The sequence below is a fragment of the Falco rusticolus genome, chromosome 4, assembly GCF_015220075.1.
Source record: "Falco rusticolus isolate bFalRus1 chromosome 4, bFalRus1.pri, whole genome shotgun sequence".
Classification (NCBI taxonomy): domain Eukaryota; kingdom Metazoa; phylum Chordata; class Aves; order Falconiformes; family Falconidae; genus Falco; species Falco rusticolus.
The window spans coordinates 9,835,594-9,856,628 of record NC_051190.1 but is presented as its reverse complement, the minus strand read 5'-3'; the positions used below and the strand labels follow the sequence as shown (position 1 = coordinate 9,856,628).

Below are 21,035 nucleotides of genomic sequence, written 5' to 3'. Positions count from 1 at the left end.
TGGTGTATTTTTTTACGTGTATAAACCAAAGTTCATTATATCAATCTCCAAACCGGTACACTCTTGCCCTGTGTGAAGTGCTCTTAATGCTGCGAAGCATGTTACAGGATTAGAATGCTTTGAGGACAAGCCCCTGAAGGCATTTTCTCTGATTTAAGTGAAGTTGATTTTTAAAATGGTGTTAGCATACACATTTGTAAACAAACATACACAGATGGTGTTTGAAGTCAAGGCTTCTTGGGCTTAAATGGTTACACAGCAGCTGCAGTGTTCTCAGGAGGTTCTTGACCATTTTATACTACCTGTGTGTATTGGTGTTTGGACGTGCTTGAAATGTGAGGAGAAACCATCCAACATTAACGGGTTGTGCTCAGAGGTATGTCATCTGAGCGTCACGCTGAAGAAGACTTGCAAAAATGAATGCACGTTCATGTACATGAGATAACTGTAGCTTCAGAAATCCTTAGGTAAGACAGGTAGTCTTCAAATAAAATGGTGTATGTGTTTCATATTTTTTGAAATATGGAAAGGAAGGGGGCTGCAGCAAAGACTGATCTAACCTAATACCAAATCTCCAATGGTGGTCAACAGTAGATGCTTAGGGAAGAGTACAAAATAGAAATAGCTGATCATGATGTTTCCTCAAAAAACTGTCTCATTAGCCAAGAACTGTGTCTGAGAAGCTTTCTTAGCTGTGGCATCTTGTGGCAAATACTTCCGCTGTACATAACACAAAAATTGTACATAACGTGGAGAATTAGCTCCTTTTTCTTTGCTCTGAATTTGCCACCATTTGGTTTAATCTGATGCGTGGGTTTTTTCCCCTCTGGTTGAATGCAGTGAAAAATCATTCCCTGTTTGCTTTCTTTGTAACTCATGGTTTGTAGATCTTCATCACACCTGCTCTTTCTCTTTTCTTCTCTGAAACATCCGCTCTGCTTAACTCTCCCCTACGTGGCACCTGTTTGATGCCTTTTGGCAACACTTTTTCTTTCAGTGAACTTTGTTGCATCCTACTGTGGTGGAGATGAGGAGAGTGGTACTGCACATAACGCTCAGAATGTTCAAACGGCACATCTTCTAGAATAATTGAAGAACTAGAAGTATTGATAACTTTGGTCTAGCAGTTTTTCCAGGAATTGCAGGATTGGGAGACTAGTGGGGTTTTTGTTTTATGAGTAGGCTACTACAAAACAGAGGTGTCTGCATAACAGGCAGTGGGATAACGTCTCTGGCTCCACTGCAGTTGCTCTTAAAAAGGCTGAGGAGAAGTTTGAGGAAGTTACGCTTGGGATACTGGTAAAATTCAAGGAGAGTGTCCAAATGAGGACCATGCCTGCCATTTGACTAAGTTTATTCCAAAGAGATCATTGATTAACAACCTTTAGGAAGATAACCGCTTGTAAAGCCACATCCCTCATACAATCTGCCTTTAAAACCAGTTAGTTCTTTCAAACTCTATGAAGTTATTCTTGGTTGTGCTGCTTCCTTTCAGCTGGAAGTATCTTTCCCTCCTCGCCCTGTCCAGCTTCCTCCTTAGTTTCCTTTTCCTTGTCTTCGGCACATGCTTTCTGTGGGATTGATCCTGCATTGCAGACAGGGCCCCTCGCGCTTCCTCTCTCTTTTCAGGGAATTTTCCCTACCTTTGTCCTAAGGTGGCCATGGAGCAGAGCGGGCACGGCTGCGCCGGCACTGCAGCGCCCAGTGAGAGCAGTTCGGCAAAAGTCTGTTTCCACTTTCCCAGCCGGTTACAATGAGGGGTGCGGGCAGGGGAGCTCTTGGGCTAAACAATAGCAACAAAAGTGGAACTTTAAAACCACCAGAAATAAACTCCTGCTTGCCAGACAGGAAAAAGCAACAACATGGGTGAATAAGAAAAGAAGAAAAAAAAAAAAAAGAGGGGGGTGGGGGTGTGTAGAAAAAAATGACACGCTGCGCTGCACGCCGCGGCAGCACGGCAAGGCCGCGCTCCCGCCGCAGGCACCGTCGGTGGGGGGGTGCCGCGCCGCTCGCTGCCCGCGCCCCGCGCTCCTGCCCCGGGCAGCGGCTGTGGGGGGCGAACGGCGGCCGGTGCCGCGTGCCGCCCGCGCTCCCCGCCGCCCCGGGCGGGCCCCGCCGCAGGGGGAGGGGCGGCCGTGCCCGCGGGTTCCGCCCCACCGGGGCGGGGCTGGCGCTGCCGCTCGCTGCGGCGCCGCTGCCGGCCCGGCCTCAGCCGAGCGCGGGAGCTGCTGCGGGCCGGGGTCTCGGTGACGGAGCTGCCGGGCGGGGCGGGCTCAGCTTCCTTTCGCGTTTGGCATCGGACAGAACCAGCGGTGACCCCCGAAACCGCCCCCCCTGCAGCCGCGATGGTGGCCAAGGATTATCCCTTCTACCTTTCCGTCAAGAGGGCGAACTGCGCCTTGGAAGCGCAGGCGGTGACCAGCCCGGCTAAAGAGACGGAGGTACTTAATCGGTTTTCTTTACAGTGTGCTCTGTGCTGCTCTGGGGGAAAGGAATGTGCTTTGGAAATCGGCTCCTGTGTGTAGGCAGCGGGTTTGTCCAGGCATCCTTTGCTGCCTTCTCTAGATGCTGAACTTCCCTTCTGAATAAGGCAAGGAACAAAGAATCTAGATTTTTGTTATCTGTCAATGTAAGGAATTAGAATTAATCTCTTAAGCAGCTAATTGAGAAATACTTGTTTTAGATATGTAAATAATCTATATGTATTTTATTCTAGGGCTAACCATTGCTTACAAACTGTTAAACTTACACGGGAACTGGGAGGGGATCTGGAAAACAGTGCCTTAAAGCATCACCTGTCTTTTCCTCATTAGTAATAAAGTAAGAAGTTAATCCGATAATGCAGTTAACTAAAAACTCTTCCCTGTTAGCACACTGACTGCTCTATTTCTTAAAAATCATTAAATCCTTTGAAGCAGCATCAAAAAATCTTATTCATTAGCCCAAACTCAACATATTAATTTGCAACATACTCATAAATGGTGGAATGTTTCAGGAACAAATGTTTGTGAAAGACTGAAATATTTGATACTTTAGGCTAACGTTGCTTGTGTGCTTGTTTGGAAAGAAAACGGTGACCTTAAGGATTCTGTCTGGCTGCACTGGAGGAAGGATTAAATTTCTCTCTGGAAGTTTTTATCACCTACATATATAGCTTCTTCATTAGTCTTGTTTGCAGAGTAACTTGAAGACAACTAAAGAAACTGGGTTTGTTTAATACAGCTACATCAAAGATTAATTATCTCCAGCAGTTCAATGGGTCTAAAGTAAAAGTAACATAAGCCAAGTGACTGTTTAATCATGATGTTTAAGCTAAGAACTGATAAGAAGATGCTGCACTTTTGCTTTTCAGGGTACCTTTTACAAAAAGGGATTTAATTATCGCAGTTGACAAAAGTGGAATTGTTTTCAACTCTCTGTTTTTGGAAAATAACACCCCGAGTGTGTGTGTATACATGCATCTATGGAAAACACAAGTTGTTTGTTATTTTACTAACTGTGATATTAAAGAAACATGAGTTTAGCTTTTACTGCATGAAGGGTTTCCCGTGAATGAACAGGATTGTTAAATCTGAAGTGCTGGAGTGTTGCGCTCTTACAGTTAGGAAGGACGGCTTGATTATATTCAAATTTCAAAGTAAAAGTGTCAATGAAAGCTCAGCACATGAGGAAGTATCTAATAGCAGATGCGATCAATCAAAATTACAATGTGCAAACAGTTGGTTTTGATTTATCGTCTTTTGGTTTGTGTTTTATACAAATAAGAAAATGTATCCTATGCTTTCGGGCTGTTTCTGAGAGTATGATGGACTTATGTCGTTCTGAAAAATAAACTTTTTGTCTTAGGAGGATATGGGAAGACCACCTGGCACTCCAAGAATTTGGTTAAGGAAGTAGAAATAAACGACTCTTTGGGGAAAAAGGCATTATCAGGATAGATGTATACAGCCTGTTTCTTTGAAGTCTGTCAATACCGGACGGTGGAAAACCCACGTTTTATCTCGAGCTTTTATTTTAAGCTGTTCTTCCACCCTTTAGTACTTACAAGACAAATAAAGTGATTGAGCGCCTTCTACCACAATTTCGTGTTATTACACCAGAATGCTAGTTTGCAGTGTGGGGGTTATGAACCTCTGGCTTTGAAAACCTGAGTTTCATTTTAATTATTAGCACGTGGAGTTGGTTCATTTATTTAATAACCTAACTGGTGCATATGTATGTTGATATATGTGGAATACAACCGATTTTCTGCTATATAGATGCTGATTTTTGGTTTTAAATCGGAGCTCATGATTATAAAATATTTCCTCTGACTTTACTAACAATAATCTTTGTTTGTTTTGAAAAAATACAAAATATAGCCTGGAAGATCAAGTGTAATAGTACTTACATGGGATGAAATTCAGCAAAAATCTTGAGCATATACTGTATTGCTGAAATTTTCCCAAATTTCCAGCTGGAGGTCTCTGGGTAACAAGCTGAAGCTTGCTGGCAACAGATTTAATTTTTTCTTATTCTTGAACTTCACTTGGAGCCAGAAAAGCAGCCGTGAAAAACTAGGGATGTTTTTGAAGAACAAGTCAATGGCACAAACGATAACAGAGGTTTTCTACTTAGTTCTTTCTTTAAGCCACGCCAACTTCCTTGTTATAAGCTCCGTAGAGGTAGCACAGTCACAAATGAAACGTCCAAATGTATGTGCACAGTAAAACACTGGATTATGAGAAAAGGTTAGTGTACCTCTAGTCAAAGTGCAATTATCATCGATCTTTCTAAGTGCAGTTTAAGGGCAATAAAACACAGCTAAGCTGGAGGAATGAGTTAATATAGGAACTATAAGGCCTTTATATATATATCATTGCATACCTCACATAAAATACCATAGTACAACCCTAGATGTGAATGGTACAGAGGTGTTGGGCTTTTTCCAGCTTTTTCATAATTCAGAAATAGAGACCATTAGTAAAACTTATAATTTGCTTGAATTAAGATATAAAAAGCCCCAGGTCTTTCCCAGTAACACATACCAGTGTCTATGTTTCACTGGTTAAAGCAACTCCTTTATCACCCCCTCTAAAGGGAACAAAGTGAAGCACAGCCAGTGGATGGGCAGCAGGTAAGAAAGAGCACGCACAATCACAGATTAGGTGTAAAGGTCTGAACGTGAAGATGTGGGAAGACAGACGTGAATTTGTCAGAGTAAGGATGTTCTGTTCTGCTGCACAGGATCTAACACAGTGTCTGGGTTCAGGCTCTAAAAACTTCAACAGTGACATAGGATTCCTTTGCATCTCCGGTGCGTTGTAGGTCTGCTTACGTGTCTTACGCTGCAGAAATCTTAGACCAGGGAATCCGGGCTGTTTGCAGTCTGTCTTTTCGTCTGATAGCCTCACTAGTTTGATGTGCAGGAGGTCTAGGCTTCCTCTTGCTCAGGACTGTTTAATTCAGCATGGTTTGTGCAGGAGGGCTAACCTGAAGGGTAACCCACAGGCTTCTGGGTTGTGGCACATCATTAACATGAGAACCAGGCATGGAGCCAGAGGGAAGGGGGGCAAAAGATTATGAGATAAGCTGCAAGTCATGAATTTTCTTTGATCTTCACAAATGTATGCATTTTGCTTGTAATGAAATATTGTCAAGTTGCAGTTTTGATGTATTTCAGGTAAGTTCATGTGCAGTGTGACTGCAGTGAGCTAAACGTGGAAACATGTCAAACCTCCCCCCTCCCCGGAATTGTTGATCTGTTACACTTAATGGCAATTTGAAACAAACAGCTTGCCTTTATTTTTCCATTCAGTAACTCACCGTATGACGTCTGCTTGTTAAGTGGCAGTCCAGCTTCATATTCAGTTTGTTCCAGAATGGAAAAGGTCCGTCTTGGGTAGGCTGTACAAGCAACTTCTAGTGAGAGGAAATGCAGAATTTAATCAACTCTGTTAGTTGTCTAGGTTTTTCAAAGTTTCTGTTGCTTGTGTTGATTTACCTCAGTCTGAGGTTTTTCTGTTAATTGGCCTTCATTTCCGAACTTCTGGTAGATATAGTGATTACTGGACATTGCAGACAAATGATCAGTCAAGATAGCTGGATGCAACTTGCCCTTGTGCTGCTGATGCTTCAGTGGTTGTGTCTTGCACATGGCAAATGAAACCTGAGGTCTTTAGGGTGGTGACAAATGAGGGCAGCCTGTTTGCTGCAAAATGATGCGATAGCGTGTTGCAAGCTTCAACTGATAGTCTTTGACTGAGAATACCACTTCTTTATATGGCTTTTCATTGTACCCTGACCATCATTTCAGGTGCTCTTCTTTATTTATTACACTGTGATTAAAACAAAACGTCTTGGGACTTTGCTTTATTTGCTTGCTGGTTTTGCGGAGACTGGCTGAGGAGGAATAACAAACCTTTTCCTGCTCCCATCAGAGTGCAGGTGGTGGATGGAAACTTACGGATTTGAAGGACACTTGTATCACTGATACACAATGCACACAAATTATTGGATTATCAAGTTGCCTTTATGTATCATTTTACTTAAATCACTTAATAAATTCTTCTTGCAATGCTGACAGTTTCAGTAGTGGGATACCTCTCCCAGTTTAGGATGCATTTGAGTGAATGGGTACAGTTACCTTTGTGCAACGCTGAACTATACTTGGAGCTGCTTTAGTCACATGCTTTTTTTCTTGACAATCAGCTTCAGCTCTAGAAGAGTGAATGTTCTAGAATTTCCCAATCAGAATATTTCTAAGATACTATGAAGCAAAGGCAAATTCTCTGCTTTTTCAAGTATTAAAAAAAAAAAATCTTTATTAGTGCCAATAACAATTGAGAATGTTTTTCCAGTTTTAGATTTGTTTCTCTGAAAGTGCAAAAAGCCCGAGATGTCTGGCTTAATTTATTTTTAGGTTAAATGTTTGCTGTATTAAGAGAGGCTGTTGTAACATGGGTTGTTTTTTCTATTTTAACCTTTTTTGTTTGTTTTGGGTTTTTTATCCTGCTGAAGGTTAAATACTGATAACATCCTGTGGAACAGAGCTTGAATGTGTTTTTTTATTAAACTCCAAGTTTTGGGGGCATTTATTAGAACTGTTTAATCTTAGGCCAATTTAACTAGTAGCAGACTAATAAAAATAATAATGTTGGGCTTCCTGCCATGACAAATGTTGACTTACCCTTATAAAGTTGACTAAAAACTAATAACCTTTAAAGTATAGGAGTATGGAAATTTAGCCAGTTACATGAAGTCTGAAACAGAGTGGTCCTGTTTTAGTTTGCTGACACTGCTTGTGAATTAGGTTTGAAACAAAGGTTACTGTACTGTTTCAATTTATAGTGTCTTCTATTTATTATACTGTTAAATCTTTTGAGACTAATTTAAGTTAAAACATTTTGTACTAATGAATGCTGCAATAGCACAGAATGAATGCTTTGGGTATCTGTTTGTCTTGGTTCACAAATAGAATGTATATCAAAAGGGGGAAAAAAATAACCAGCATATTTTTTTCTAAAATGCCAAGAAAGTTAGCGGCCCCAAATCCAGAATTACTACTGTAAATAATTATCTCAGAACTTGCTGAACTCCAGTAGGTTAGGATGTTTTTAACAGCATTGCTGATTTCAGCTGTTTTGTATGTAAACTGAGAGAAGGTTAGTTTGCCTTTGAAGGTAAATGGCGTAAATTCTAATATTCTAAGATGCTAAGTTCCTGTACCGGTTTTCACATCACATTTATTTCCTGGCTTGCCTTAAAAGTCTCCATAAATGCCTTTTGTTGAGTTTGTTTTTAACTACAGTCAGAAAAATCAACACAATGGGGTCACAGTAGTGCTGCATGTGGGCTGAGGACACAACCATAATGACCCCTGAGGGAAATATTTTCCCTTGTTTGTCAAATTCAGCACCAGTTCTCCACGACATGGAGGCTGTTGTTGAAGTTGCTGATAAGAGATGGGAGAGTCGGGTGGAAAAAGAATCATACCAGCAGTGAACTTAGGTTTGCTTTTACCCTTCACTGGGAGGAAATTAGTGGCTAAGCGGTCAGGAGGATAGAGTGAAAGAATTTTGCAGTAAGTACTGAAGCAAATGAAGACCTTTTATACGGTACCCAGACTACTACTCAGTGCCCTTCAGTATGTGTTATCCAGGTCATTGGTTCTGCTGTTCTTAGGGCAATGTAAAGGCAGCCTGGCTTAGTTCTTTTTGTTTCCTTTCCTTAGGTTTGTTAGAAAACTAAAACCAGTATTTTGCTAGAGTAATTCATCCATCAAAGTGTGATAATTAAGCTGTGGGTGGCCTTGTTGAAAGACAACGTATAGGAAATGAATCAGTATTATTGAATGAACTTTGGGAAATTTCATTTTTAACATATACTAGTATAGAAAAGAGTGGGTTTATGTTGTGGATGAAGAGCACAAGGAGTGTTAGCTTCTTCCCCTAAGTAGCCTCCTAAAAGCTTCTGTATCTGTGTAGTGTGTTATTGGATAGAACTTATCCAATTATTAGGTGCCAGTTTCACTAATGTAGAAACAAAAATAACATCAACTTAGCTGTCAGTACATTGCAACTAATGTAAGTGCCTGATTCTTCAAAGGATGTTCTGCGTTAACATGCTTCCGTGGCTGTGAATGCTTAGCTTGCCCCAGGAGCAGGTGCTGCATGCTAAGATTCAGGCTTTTAAATGGTAATTCTTGTCCATTAGAATCAAAAATGATATGAAAGTTATCTTTTTGCCAAGATGATGTCCTTTTGAAGTGACCATATTACGGTTTTAAAAAGTGACATCTCATTCAGTTGCAAGGCAAAAAGGCTGAAATTGTACTGAAGAGGGAGCTGGCAGAGGTTACGCAGGAGAGTAAGGCTTCCTGGTAGCGCCACAGCTGAAGCTGCTTGCTGTATGCATTTCCCAGCTTTCTGACAGCAGAAGCCTAATTTTGGGGCAGTTATACATTAAAAGCTAGAGCTTTCCTTTCTTACTTAGTAGTCTAAACCATTAGGTTAGAGCTTAATATGTAGAAGATACTAGAAATAAAGTTGTTCGTGTGTGTATATATATATATATATATATATGACCTACAGGTTAAATTACAATGAAGAAGCAACTTAGAGCACTGTGTCATTCATTCCATATTGGAAGAGTGGTAAGGCACGGTATTTTTGAAACATCTTATCTGATAGTTTCCCTTCCTAAATTGGTGATAATCAGTGATTATGCCATTGTGATTAATCTTTCTTCCTATGAATTCCCCAGAAAAGTGTATGATAAAAATATACTCTATCAGAAGGACATAGTAGTTGTTTGAAATGTCCACTGGTTTCCAGAAGCATCCAGATTTTGGATGCACATTTTCTTCTTTTATCAGTTTGTTCCCAGTTTCAAGAGTTCTTTTTGAGGCTGCATATATATACACAGTACTTCCAGCTTGAATTTTTTGCTCTCTAAATTCAAATGTTACCGAAGTCATCTTGAGTTCAAATATACAGCTCCTTCCAAAAGCCATCTGCTCTTTGTTCTAGCCTAGTCAGGTATCAATTTGACTTCACTTGACTGTTCAGCCTTTGAAGTTCCTGTACTCATGTTTCCCTCAGCTTTACTTACCCTTATATCAAATTTAAAGCTCTGTCAGGTTAACAATATTTGTTCACACATACCAGCTCCAAATTTTGGAAACTCTGCCAAATTGTAGACTGGATCTTTTATTTCTTAACTTCCCGTATTGTTTTGGCAAGCCTTCGTGACTCTGAAAATGCAGTCTAACATTTATTAATTATTAATAAACATTATTAATTTCAAAACTCTGGAATTATTTTTTAATGTCAATATTAACTGTAAAAGGTGAAGGAAAACATTGCGGTACCTGAAATTTTTTTGTGTCATAATTTGGCACAATTCCCAGTTTGGACAGGTGATGGTTGTTCCAAGTGGATCCAGCCACTAAATATTCTCTCAGTCCCATTTGCTTTTAAGTTCCCTGAACTGAGAGGGGAGAGAAGGAGGAGTGATGACTTGGGGTAGCTCTGCGTCTTCTGAACACACTCAGAGGTACAGACCTTGAATTTGATGTTTGTTCTACCTGGACATTATGTCCTTACTGGAGCCTTTTCATGCTGGACAGACACTGGATTCACACCATTCTGTGTTCCTGGTGCTTAGATTCATACCGCATAAGATTTTATGATTATGGGACCCATGGTTAAGTGGAAAATCTGAGATCTTTTTCAGAGACAAGTTAGTAAAAGAACGAACACGTGTACTAGAAATTCCTAACCTCAAGCAGTTTATTTAAAAATAAATAAATAAAATTGAAGAGGCTAGGGAAGCAGCATCTGGAATGCAGCTCCCTGATCTTACTGGACTGTATCTGCGAGTGCAGGTTCTGGTCAGAATCTCTGGGTAAAGCAGAACAGTTCACACACTCTTCTCTTTCCATTTGATCTGTGGGTTGTGAAGAACAGAGCCCTTGATGAGAAGAGCAACCATCTGTTTAAAACTTACTTTTTTTATGTACTCGACTCTGGAATTTTTTCCTCTCCAGATCATTGGTCTCAATAGTTTGTTCAGCTTCTGGAGGGGTGACATGGCTTGAGAACAAGGGTATTGGTGAAAGGTGTAGACCATGCAACAGAAATACTGTGCTCGAGGGTTTAACACTTTGAGTATTACTCTCTTACAGTTCCAGAATTGCTCTGGTAGTGCTGTATTTTCATTGTACAGTCAAAGCCTTACCTGTACAAACTTCATTATTCCACAGTGGAGGGGGTAACTCGGTGCTGATTGCTCTTGTCATCTCCCTCAGAGAAGTCTACCACCACCTTGGAACAATAAGGTTTGATGAGCTTTTACTTCCAGCTAGGTATCTTAACTTACCAGGCAGTTTTTAATACAGGGTGAAAATCACATTAGAAGTATTTAGAAAGCTTTCCCCATAATTAAGAAATTACGATTAACAAGATTTACTTTCAGAACTCATTGGCAACGTGTGAAGTCTCAGCCTTCTGAAATTATCTTAAATCTATTGGAGAAAATCCTGTAATAATGCTGATCTCTTTTAATAAAATTGAATTCCTAATTTGTACTACATATTTAGCTGTTTTGAATTCTGATCAAATTTTTCAGCGTGAGGTCAGAATATGAGACACTGCATGAGGAATTCAAAATGGGGTGCTGACCCAGAAGGGTAGGACCTCTGCAGGCACAACTTCACAACCCGTTACCCAACTTCCCTTTGACTGCTGGGAGACGTGCTGACCTCTGCTGGCTCACAGCGACAAGCTGAAGAAGAGATTAATGTTTTTCTGATTCTGGCTGAAACTCTCTTTGGAGTTCTTCGTCTTTAACATAAATTTCTGTTTTCAGTAAGGTTTTGCAGCATGAACGTTAGTAACAACTACACTGCCATAGCATTTTTCTGCTGGAAATGGATGGGGGAGTTTTAAAAGGCTGGGGGGAAGTTCTGCTGTGTTCCCCTGGAACTGTAGGCATCCTTGCTTAGGAAACAGCGCAGGATTCAGAGAGCCTTGGGGCTGCGTGATGCGAAGAAGGGGAAATCATATTTCTTTTTTTCACTTCCTCTCACTCTCCAAGAGAAAGAAGTTGTTTTCCATTCTTTTTAGGCAGGCTGATTTTCTCTGAAGTTATTTGATGCTGTGCATCAGTTTTCACAGCTGCCTGAGGTTTATGTGCCCCACACAGCAGATCTAATTAGGTCCTGGTCTGTGTGCTTAGCCTGCAGGCTTTGGGTAGTAATTTATAAACTTTACCTGCAGTCATGTACGCAGTATTGGGAGGTTTTCAAAGAAGGATAAGACTGGCTTGCTGTTCCTTACTTAGTTTTAAACACTGTTCAGGAAGTTTCGTTCAAGTTTTTTGCAACACACTCAAAATGCTGCAGAGATGCAGTGAAGTATATTCACTTCTTTAGTGATTTCATTTGCTGTCAGTAGACTCCTCAGAAAATTATCCAAGGGCTTTTGGGCTTAGTTCTCTTATAAGCTAAGTCTGAAAGACTGCAAAATTGTGAATAGTTTGCAGTGTGTGTGGAAAAGACCTGTAAGACTATGGAGAGCATTTAACTTTCAGAAAGCAAGATATGGCTATGATGTTGTATAGATCAAATTTGTGCTTTTTTGCATGAGTTTTGTCTTTTGACTAAAGAACATACACGTAGCAGCGAGGTTGTAAGATAATAGAAAGGATACAGCAGTCAAGAAGGGAGAAATCTTTTCTATTAATCCTAATCCCCCTCTCCCTGTCTTTTGGAAAGTCTTGATTTTCCAGATTTTGCTTTTGGGGTGTGATATTTATGCCCAAGTTATCTTTGCTGCTGAGGGAGAGCTGCTAGCAAAAGCTGTGCTGCTGGCACAGCACTGCCCGACTCTGTCTGGGACTTCATGTCCTTTCACTGCAGTGCAGCAGGATTCATAACAAGCAGGCTCTGCCACGGGATATTATTTGTGCACCAGGACCAGCATTCTGAATAATCATAAAAAAGAAACAGTGATGGCTGAGCCACCAGGTAGAAAATAATTACAGTGGCATTTCAAAGACTTTTTTTTTTCTTTTTTTCTTTTTTAGGGAGTGGGGGGAGGGGAGCAGGGAATGGTGGTGGTGATGCTGTAGATAAGTATGCTAGTGGTGCTGCAATGACGTAAAAAAAAATACTGCTTCAAAAACATCTCAAAGACATGGTTGCTGAAAAGGAAGGAATATGAATAGCAATGCAACAGTGAAGACAAGGATGTAACTTGACTTAGGCTCCTGAAATTTTTTAATGCCAGGTTTCTTGTGTGGTGGAATATGTTGTTTTTGCTAGAGGGTTAAACACTTTGTCCCTCATCTCAGCTGCCATTTATGGATTTCCAGGTCTGCCTGCTGAGAAGTAAATTAAATATGTAGCTGCTTCTCACTTTTCCTCTGTTGCTGTACTAACAGAAGAGAATTTTTCTTGCCAATAACACAGATGATGGTTATCGCTGCTGAAATTTATTATTTTTTGGTATCAGGAAGGATGACAAATCAGCATTATTTCCAGAAGGATTTGGATTTCTGAACAAAAGGATAATAAGCCTGCTTCATTTTCTTAAAGCTATGTCCGGGAAATTGGAGGCATAGCAAGCCTGCACAAACTTTATAAGCATGGCTGAAAGAGAAAGATGCACTGCTTTAGGATGTCCTTGAAATATGATGTTGGATGGGTTTTTTAACTTCACTTCGAAGGTTTGGCTCTTTTTCTGTCAAAAGTTGCCTTTTGCATGTGCTGTTCAAGATCCATTAAATGTCAGATGGAGGTTAGGAAGCCAAGGGTAACTGTTCTATTTTATGTATTTATAATCACCTTTTTCTTGTGTTAACGATTTCTGTTAGCTTTTCTTTTTAAAATCTGCAGGACAATTGGCATATTATATTGAAGTATATTTATTACTATAAGCACTGTTAAAAGTATATATGACAAGGAAAATATTTAATTGAATGCTTTATGGTAGATTTTAGTTTTAAATTTCCTTTCTACTTTATGCAAAAATTAAATATATGTAGACATGTTATAAATGTATTTGCCCATATATGTAAGTATTTCCATAGGAACGTGCACTCAAAGGACAATTACAGTTAGAGATTTATGTCTAAATTATATTTTCTGGAATAAAATACATTTAACTGAACAGTCACATGCTGACAGTGCCAGAGTCAGAGAAATGGATGGAGTTGTTTTTATTTAAAGTATTCCTTTCAATGACAAGATTATCATAACGTGCATTAGCTGCAGAGCACTGCTGAAAGATTCTCTTTTGAGTTAATACAACAGAATAATGTAGTCTTTCTTTACCTTCCTCCCTTCCCCTGCTCCCAGCCATGCCAACTTCTCCATCATTACATTTTTCAGGTGTTTCCAGGATCTGTATGTAGCAGCCAAGAGTAATCTGTCATTGTCAGCTTTTAAAAAGGGCTATTGTTTATTTACTGCTCTAATTACATACCAAATTTATAGACTTGCTTTTTACAAATGCTTTCTTGGGAAAATCAGCAAAACTGTTCGCAATGCTTATCTGATTATGCTCATACTCCCCCCATTTTTTTTCCCTTTCCCTTGTCCTCCTCCCCTTACTCGCAGGAGCCCAGTAACAAACGGGTCAAGCCTCTTTCCAGGGTTACATCACTGGCGAGTCTCATTCCTCCTGTACGAGCCACTCCATTGAAGCGGTTCAGCCAGACACTTCAGGTAACTGCAGGGAACACATTGCTGCATTAAATTGCATTGCTAAGAGAGGAATGCATACATACTGACAGTTTCTTCTAGGGTTAGCATGGGAACGGGGACGCCTGTGTGGGCACACTCACCACTGTAATGCACCAAACAGGTTTAGGCAACCTCGGACTACAGAGTCACTCAATTTAAACTCAGAACTCTCACCTCAAAAAAACACTTCTGTCCAGAAGATTAATGTTTTTTAATTACCAGTAAGAAAACTATTGCACCTGTAGCATATAAAAGTTGTTATACTAAAGGATTACGATTGCTTTTTACGTTTGATGAACAGAATTTTCCATTACACTTGCTATTAATTTTGGTTGGTTTCTTTGAAAATTTTATTTTTGGTATAGTTAGTCATGTAGGACTGCTAAATTTCCTTCTGTGTGGTGAACTTTGACCTTGCCTAAACAAAAGAGTTAGTGGATAATTGGAAAAACGCCATTTTCCAAAGCTGCTGCTGAAAATTAATAAAGGGCAAGCAGATTTTAAATGCAGTTTAGAAATTAAATGATTTTGTAGTTGCAGTTTCTATATTGTAGATTAGGTGTGTAATATTTAACATACTTAGAGACTAATGGGACTTTAGTTTATAAAGTATTTGTGCCTCCAGACCTAGAGACTGCAAAACATTTGGGCACTCAGCTCCTAACGGTTATCATGAGAGGCAAACAGTTGGGAGCAGCAATATTGCTGTGGATCTGGCCTAGAAAGCCAGACTGTTTCCTCTTTAAAACAATTTATGTAAGAAGGCCTGTGTAAGATCTAAAGAATATTATTTAACAAGCCTAATTTCTTTGATGAGAGGAAATATAAAAATACCTTGAATATATTAAAAATGTTATTTAATCAAAATTGGCTTAAATTTAGAGCATTACTGGTGTTATCTGTTAATCGCAAAGGAAGAAAGAAATAAAGCTATACAGCTAGGAGTCTTAGGACAAAGAAATATTAACTCATAACTCCCATTTCTCTGTAGCAGTAGTTACCTAGAAAACAGATATTACAGGGTAGCTTTAACATTGGTTTTCCTGTGTTTGGTTCCTGCAGTTTTGAAAGTGCAGACATCTGCATGGAAAAGCTGCGCGTGTGGGATGGGAGGAAAGGCAACACGGCTGCACTCCCCTCCCTCTGGGTTGGAGCCAGAAGGTGTATTATAGCGTGACTAGCGCAGAGATGCCTGTGTTCCCTGGGGTGTATAAATCTCCTCCGTAGTCTGCCTCCAGGAAAAAATTGACCCGACTCTGAAAGGACTACATTAGTTCCAGTTGTGAGGAGTGTGGAAAGTGAATTAATTTTTGGCTAAACTGCTTCTGAGCACGGCACTTCCCTTTCCACAGCCTTAGACAGCTGTTGTCCTCATTTAAGTACCTATGCTATCATTCTGCAGCGAATGCCTTTGAGACTGGGTTGTCCAGTACAATACTGTAGTTAATAAAATTTGATTTAGACTATCTGAAACAAACTATCCTTTCATGCATGTAGTAGCAGCTTCCCAAGGTGAGAGCTACGTAAATGTTTTTCAGGGCAAATTTTGACAAAAATAGAAAACAGTGCCTTTCTCACAAGTCTTACTTTTGCAAGCATTTCTGTCTTGCTCTGTTCATACTGATTATAAGAGTATATTTTAATTAACTGTCTGCTTCTTAGATTAAACAGCAGATTAATCGGTGATGTTATTCATACTATCTCCTCTAAGTAACTATGTGCTTGAAGAAGCTGTGATGAGAAATCAGCCTGCATGTTCTCCAAATCCTAGGTCTGAATCCATTTCCAAGTGATGGATGCTGGTGATGACTCTCAAAACTGCCTTCAAAGCTGGCTGGAAATTGACTTCTTACCTAGTTTTGTCAGCAACAATAGAATAGGGGAAAAAATTACTGACCTCCTTATGCTGAGGAGCCCCATTTGGAATTATTTAGAAATGTTCTGGGAAGCATGTATAGCTTTTTTACTTTATTATGTACTGACATAGTTGTCGCTGTGCCTTGTGGAACAGTATAGAGCAGGATTTTTTTCAAGGTGTAATATCTGTAAAAAGAAAAATGTTGATCTTTCTTTTTTTGAACTTTTATGTGTCATCATTGTGAAGTTATTTCAGTCAAAACCCATGTTTCTCCTTGCATTGCTGCTAGATGTTCTCTATGTGTAAAATGAAGAAAACTATCATCTCCACAACATCCAAAACAAACAGCTTCTTCCCCTGGAAAAAACAAAGCAAAGCCAACAGAACATCCATCCCAAAAGACCACTCCAACAGCATCAATAAAAGGAATTAGAACATTCTGAGTTTCCTTTACAGCATTTCAAACAAACCTTCTTATATATTCTTTCTGTGTGGAAGATACATGTAAGAGGAAAAAAAACAAGTTGATTGTGCATAAATTTCCTTACCTCTGTACATGTAACTTCTGCTTTATATTAATGGACTTTCTGCACGCAGGTTGAAGACAAACACCTCTGTGTGTGAGATCTGTGTAGTGCCTTTTAAGATATGTTTTTAGCAACTTTTCGTGTTCTGCATGTTTTATTGATTATAGAGGTATTTGAATTTTTTTGTGTTGTCTTAACTTTACTACAGTTTTCCACATTATTCTCAATACTTTTCCCCAAGGATTCCAAGTAACAAAACACATGAAGTCTTTCCAGCTGTCTTTCTGTTGGTTTGTGTGGAGGTTTTTTTTGGTGGTGCGGGGTTTTATTTTTTGGGGTTTTGGTGTTGTTTTTTTTTTACTAGAGCACTGCAGACTGACTAATATAACGCTGTTAGCTTCATCTCTGACAGAGTCTGTCTCTGTATCTGCAGGATACCAAATGCTGAGCAGGTATTCTTATTTGCTTATTCACCTGGAAAACCACTTTATTTCTTAGCTGTATTTTCAGTCTGCATTAAGCTAGACTAATGAATATGGTGATCTGCTTGTTTCTGCTTGGTCTTACTCACAGCTGTGCTGTTCAACGTAAAAGCTGAAAACAGGATCAGCTGAAGAGAGAAATTAAAGTCTGGGTAGTTTCCTCTGCAACTTCAATTTTTATCAGTGTGTTTTGAATTTAATTAGGGAGTCCAAATTACTTATATCTATCTTAGGACACTGGAAATTTCTAAAAATCCCTAAGAAGAAAACTTTTGAACATCAGTTCTGAATGCTAGGACTTTGATCTGTAGTGACCTTTTCCCAGTACATGAAGCTGTTTGCTTTACTGCAGCTGAAATTAAGGTTTGTTAATTGCATGAATTAACATCAGTAACACATAGACCCTTCATAGTAACAGTCTTGTAACAGCCAGTAAACAGTAAAAGCTGTTAAGTGTTGTAACAGCCAGATAAACAGAGTAAACAGAATCAGGGGTTGTGACTGGGTTCTTCCCCATCTCCACTAGTTTTTGGAATTACATGAAAACATTAATAATCCCAGATGGGCATTATTTGTAACCAGTATGCTGGACATGTTTTTTAAGGAAGCAGAAACTAGGAAAATATTTTTAAAAGAGTGGAGACGTAGAGATGCTGTTTTGACATTCCTGTAATTCCTTCATGGGATTCTATCTGATGGGATTCTGGCTGATTCCCCCCCAGGAAGTGCCAACCAAAGATACCATCAGAGTACCTTTAAATTTATCTTTTCAAAAATTCTGGTAGAACTTCAGTTTAGCCCTCTATTCTGCTAAACTGAAATGGATCTATTTATTTGCAAAAATACAGGTAAAGTAGTAGAATTGAGATGTTTAAACTGATGTTGTACATTTATCATAAACTATCAGAGTTTTGTTGAAATAAACTATTTGGGTTTTTTTTTTAGTTAGACTTATATATATGAAGTTTACATCTCATTTTGGCATTAAATAATATTTATGCTATTGATATAATAATCCTAGTGATATATTTGTTTCTCTCTTCATAGCTTTACAAGCTAATTTCTGCAACGCGTATACAAAGGGCAAGATAGTATGTTAAAATAAGCTTGGATTCAACACTGAAGTCTCTGGTTCCCAGCCTAACTAAATCTTGGTGTACCAGGATAAGTCAGTGTTTTTGCTTGTGCTGTGTTAGTGTATAAAAGAAGGAAACATGCCAAAGAAGCCTTACTCTCGAAGTGAAATTTGTCCTCATTGTTTAATAACATCTCAAAACATTTTTGTCCCTTTCTACTAATAAGTACCCTCCACCCAATGTTCCTTATTAATATTAAGCAAGGTACACTTTGTATGGTTAATTAAAAGGCTGATGTATGAGAGAGATCAATGAAATATATACTTAACTGTGTCCAAGTAGCAAAGATGCTGAGCAAGCAAGCAGGATTTTGGGGAGTGTGGTTTCCTTTTGAGTTTCTTAGCCTTTTTGTGCCCCTTCTGCCCAGTGGAGGACAGTATAGGGCTGTAGAGAACAGTGTCAAGCATTCTCATTCGGCATAGGGAAACATTACTATAAGTCAATGTGAAAGTTTACTTTCCTCAAAACACTATGTAATTTCAGATTGCCCTTACAGATGCATGCCATTTTGTAACATAATATTGACATTTTGTTAAAAGGTTTCAAGATCAAGGCATTTACTTTACAAATCAGTCTGTCTGGTGCTTTTCATTATTTTCTCCATTCAACATAAAACATTCCTTTAAGAAAACACCACCACAAACAAAGGAGCTATATGCTGGAGGATGCATATGGGAATGCATGGAAAGGGGCATTCCACCCTGGTCTTGGAATGACAACTGCTTGGCTGCATTCTTATGGTTGGTGATCACACCTGCCTTTCTTCCCTAGAATTTCTATTTGCATGTGAAAACAATGGGTTCCATGATTCATCATCATAACAAGTGTAAATTAAGCATGTAATTTCACATGTGTTTCTTTATCTTCTTAACTCTTGAAGGAAGACTAGCACCCGACTTGCAAAGTTTTAGAAGGTTGGTATATATATGTGTATGTGTTTATTTTTAGGGGTTTTGTCAGTTCCAAGTAGGGCTCAAAATGGATTCTGTTAAAAAGCTGCTATTTATTTATACAATATGTCTTCTGATATTTTAAAAACATACTGTATTTATAGGTACTATGTTTGCATTTCATGGGCTCTTATCTTCAGAGGAGAATTTCAAATATTGTACTTCGTATATGTTGTATAGCCGGGTAATGAAGAGAGTTTATTTTGCTTTCAATTAAAGACAATTGCGTTATATAACACAGGTTTTAAATAACAACAAAAATGCGGAGTATTTTAACAATGTGAAATACTTGAGGCATTTCAGAAGTAGGACCTCAAAAAGAAACCTTTAATTTAAATGAAGCAAGAAAGGAATCTTTTCAAAATACCACAGTAAGAGCATAAGTATCCATTCTTAGCCCAAATTCTTTTTAAGAGTCTACAGACAAATAGAACTCTCAAGTCTCACTTAAAATTGGACTTGTTTTTATTGAAGTTTAGGACCAGACAATATAACAAATACTGAGGTGCTGGTACACTTCATCAGAGTTTACAGGCTCCAGAAATATTAATAAAGATTCTACAACAGTAGAACACAAAACCAGTGTTTCACAATTTGCTATCTGCTAGTACTGATTTACTCATTTCTTCAAATAGTAAGAAATAAGTAGGTGCAAGTGGTGTGAAAACAATTTGGCTTGTTGCTCGCCATAAACATTAAAGTCTGAACATTGACATACCTTTTCCTTAAAGATAATGTGATTGTTCTTCTCTCAAATACCCATTTCACACCTTTCTATGTGAATTAGTTTCTTGATCTGAAAGAGGGTAGATTCAGATTAGGCGTAAGGAAGAAATCCTTCACTGTAAGTGCGGTGAGACACTGTCACAGTTTGCCCAGAGCAGCTGCGGATGCCCCATCCCTGGCAGTGCTCAAGGCCAGGCTGGATGGGGCCTGGAGCAACCTGGCCTAGCGGAGGCTTGGAACTATATGGTCTTCAAGGTCCCTTCCAACCCAAGCTATTCTATGATCTTATAATTTATCCAAAGAGGCAGGATGTTGCCATTTAAAAGGGTTTCTTCATGTATCAAACTGGTTTGGTCAGTTTGGGCATCATAGTACTAATATTTTTAATCCTGCTTATGGACATATATCATATCTGGAACAATTATACCAATCAAATATTTCACGATTCTGACAGTTGGAAAAAAAAAAAAAAAAAAGTGTTATCATCAGGTAGCAAGACGCTTATTAAGGTACGATGAAAGGTTTTGAAGTGCAGTCTGACTTTATGAACCCTCTTTCTGCCCAACTGAGAAAACATTTTTTTTCTTAAACCATTAATATACGTTTGATGTAATGCACATTTTCATCTGATATCCTCGAGGTAGGACCTATCGTTTCTCAGTACAGACATCTCTGAACAATTCCCCCCCCCCCCCCAATAAACAAAACCCAACAATTCTGTTGACTTTAAGTGAATATACAAGGTGAGTTATCTGCCAGATTTTGCAGTCCAAGCTTTCCCCGAGTTTCTGTGGAACAATTTAATCTTTCTTTCAACAAATGAACCAAAAAAGTATTATTACTAGTTTTATCTCTAAAATTTGCATTAATTCTAATTTTTTAAGTATTAGGGACCTAATGAGGCAGATGTGCAATGCATGAATAATTCCTGTCTGTTTACTAAATTGAAATTTTGTATTTGATCAGTTATGTTAGTTCAGTGTCTTGGACCATTCTGCCATTATCCCCGCGGTTCATTCTTGTTGCATGATATATGAATGCCTTGTATAGTTGCAAATGTTTTGAGAACAGGACATGGACATAGTTCACTGCAGGACTGGAAGTACTGGCCTTCCATAAGGATGTATAA

At 39.0% G+C, this 21,035-nt stretch overlaps 1 protein-coding gene across 3 annotated transcripts in view; it reads left to right on the top strand.

The window, feature by feature from the left end:
- ARHGEF3 (Rho guanine nucleotide exchange factor 3) overlaps positions 1-21,035 on the top strand; it is a 137,882-nt gene that overhangs the window by 97,058 nt on the left and 19,789 nt on the right. For 2 of the 3 annotated variants that reach the window (XM_037386216.1, XM_037386218.1), the window contains one exon: positions 14,102-14,209. In XM_037386216.1, the coding sequence (XP_037242113.1) occupies positions 14,102-14,209 (108 nt within the window). Of the gene's footprint in view, positions 1-2,195; positions 2,442-14,101; positions 14,210-21,035 lie in introns of those variants that run through there. The other variant, XM_037386217.1, reaches the window with a different exon arrangement.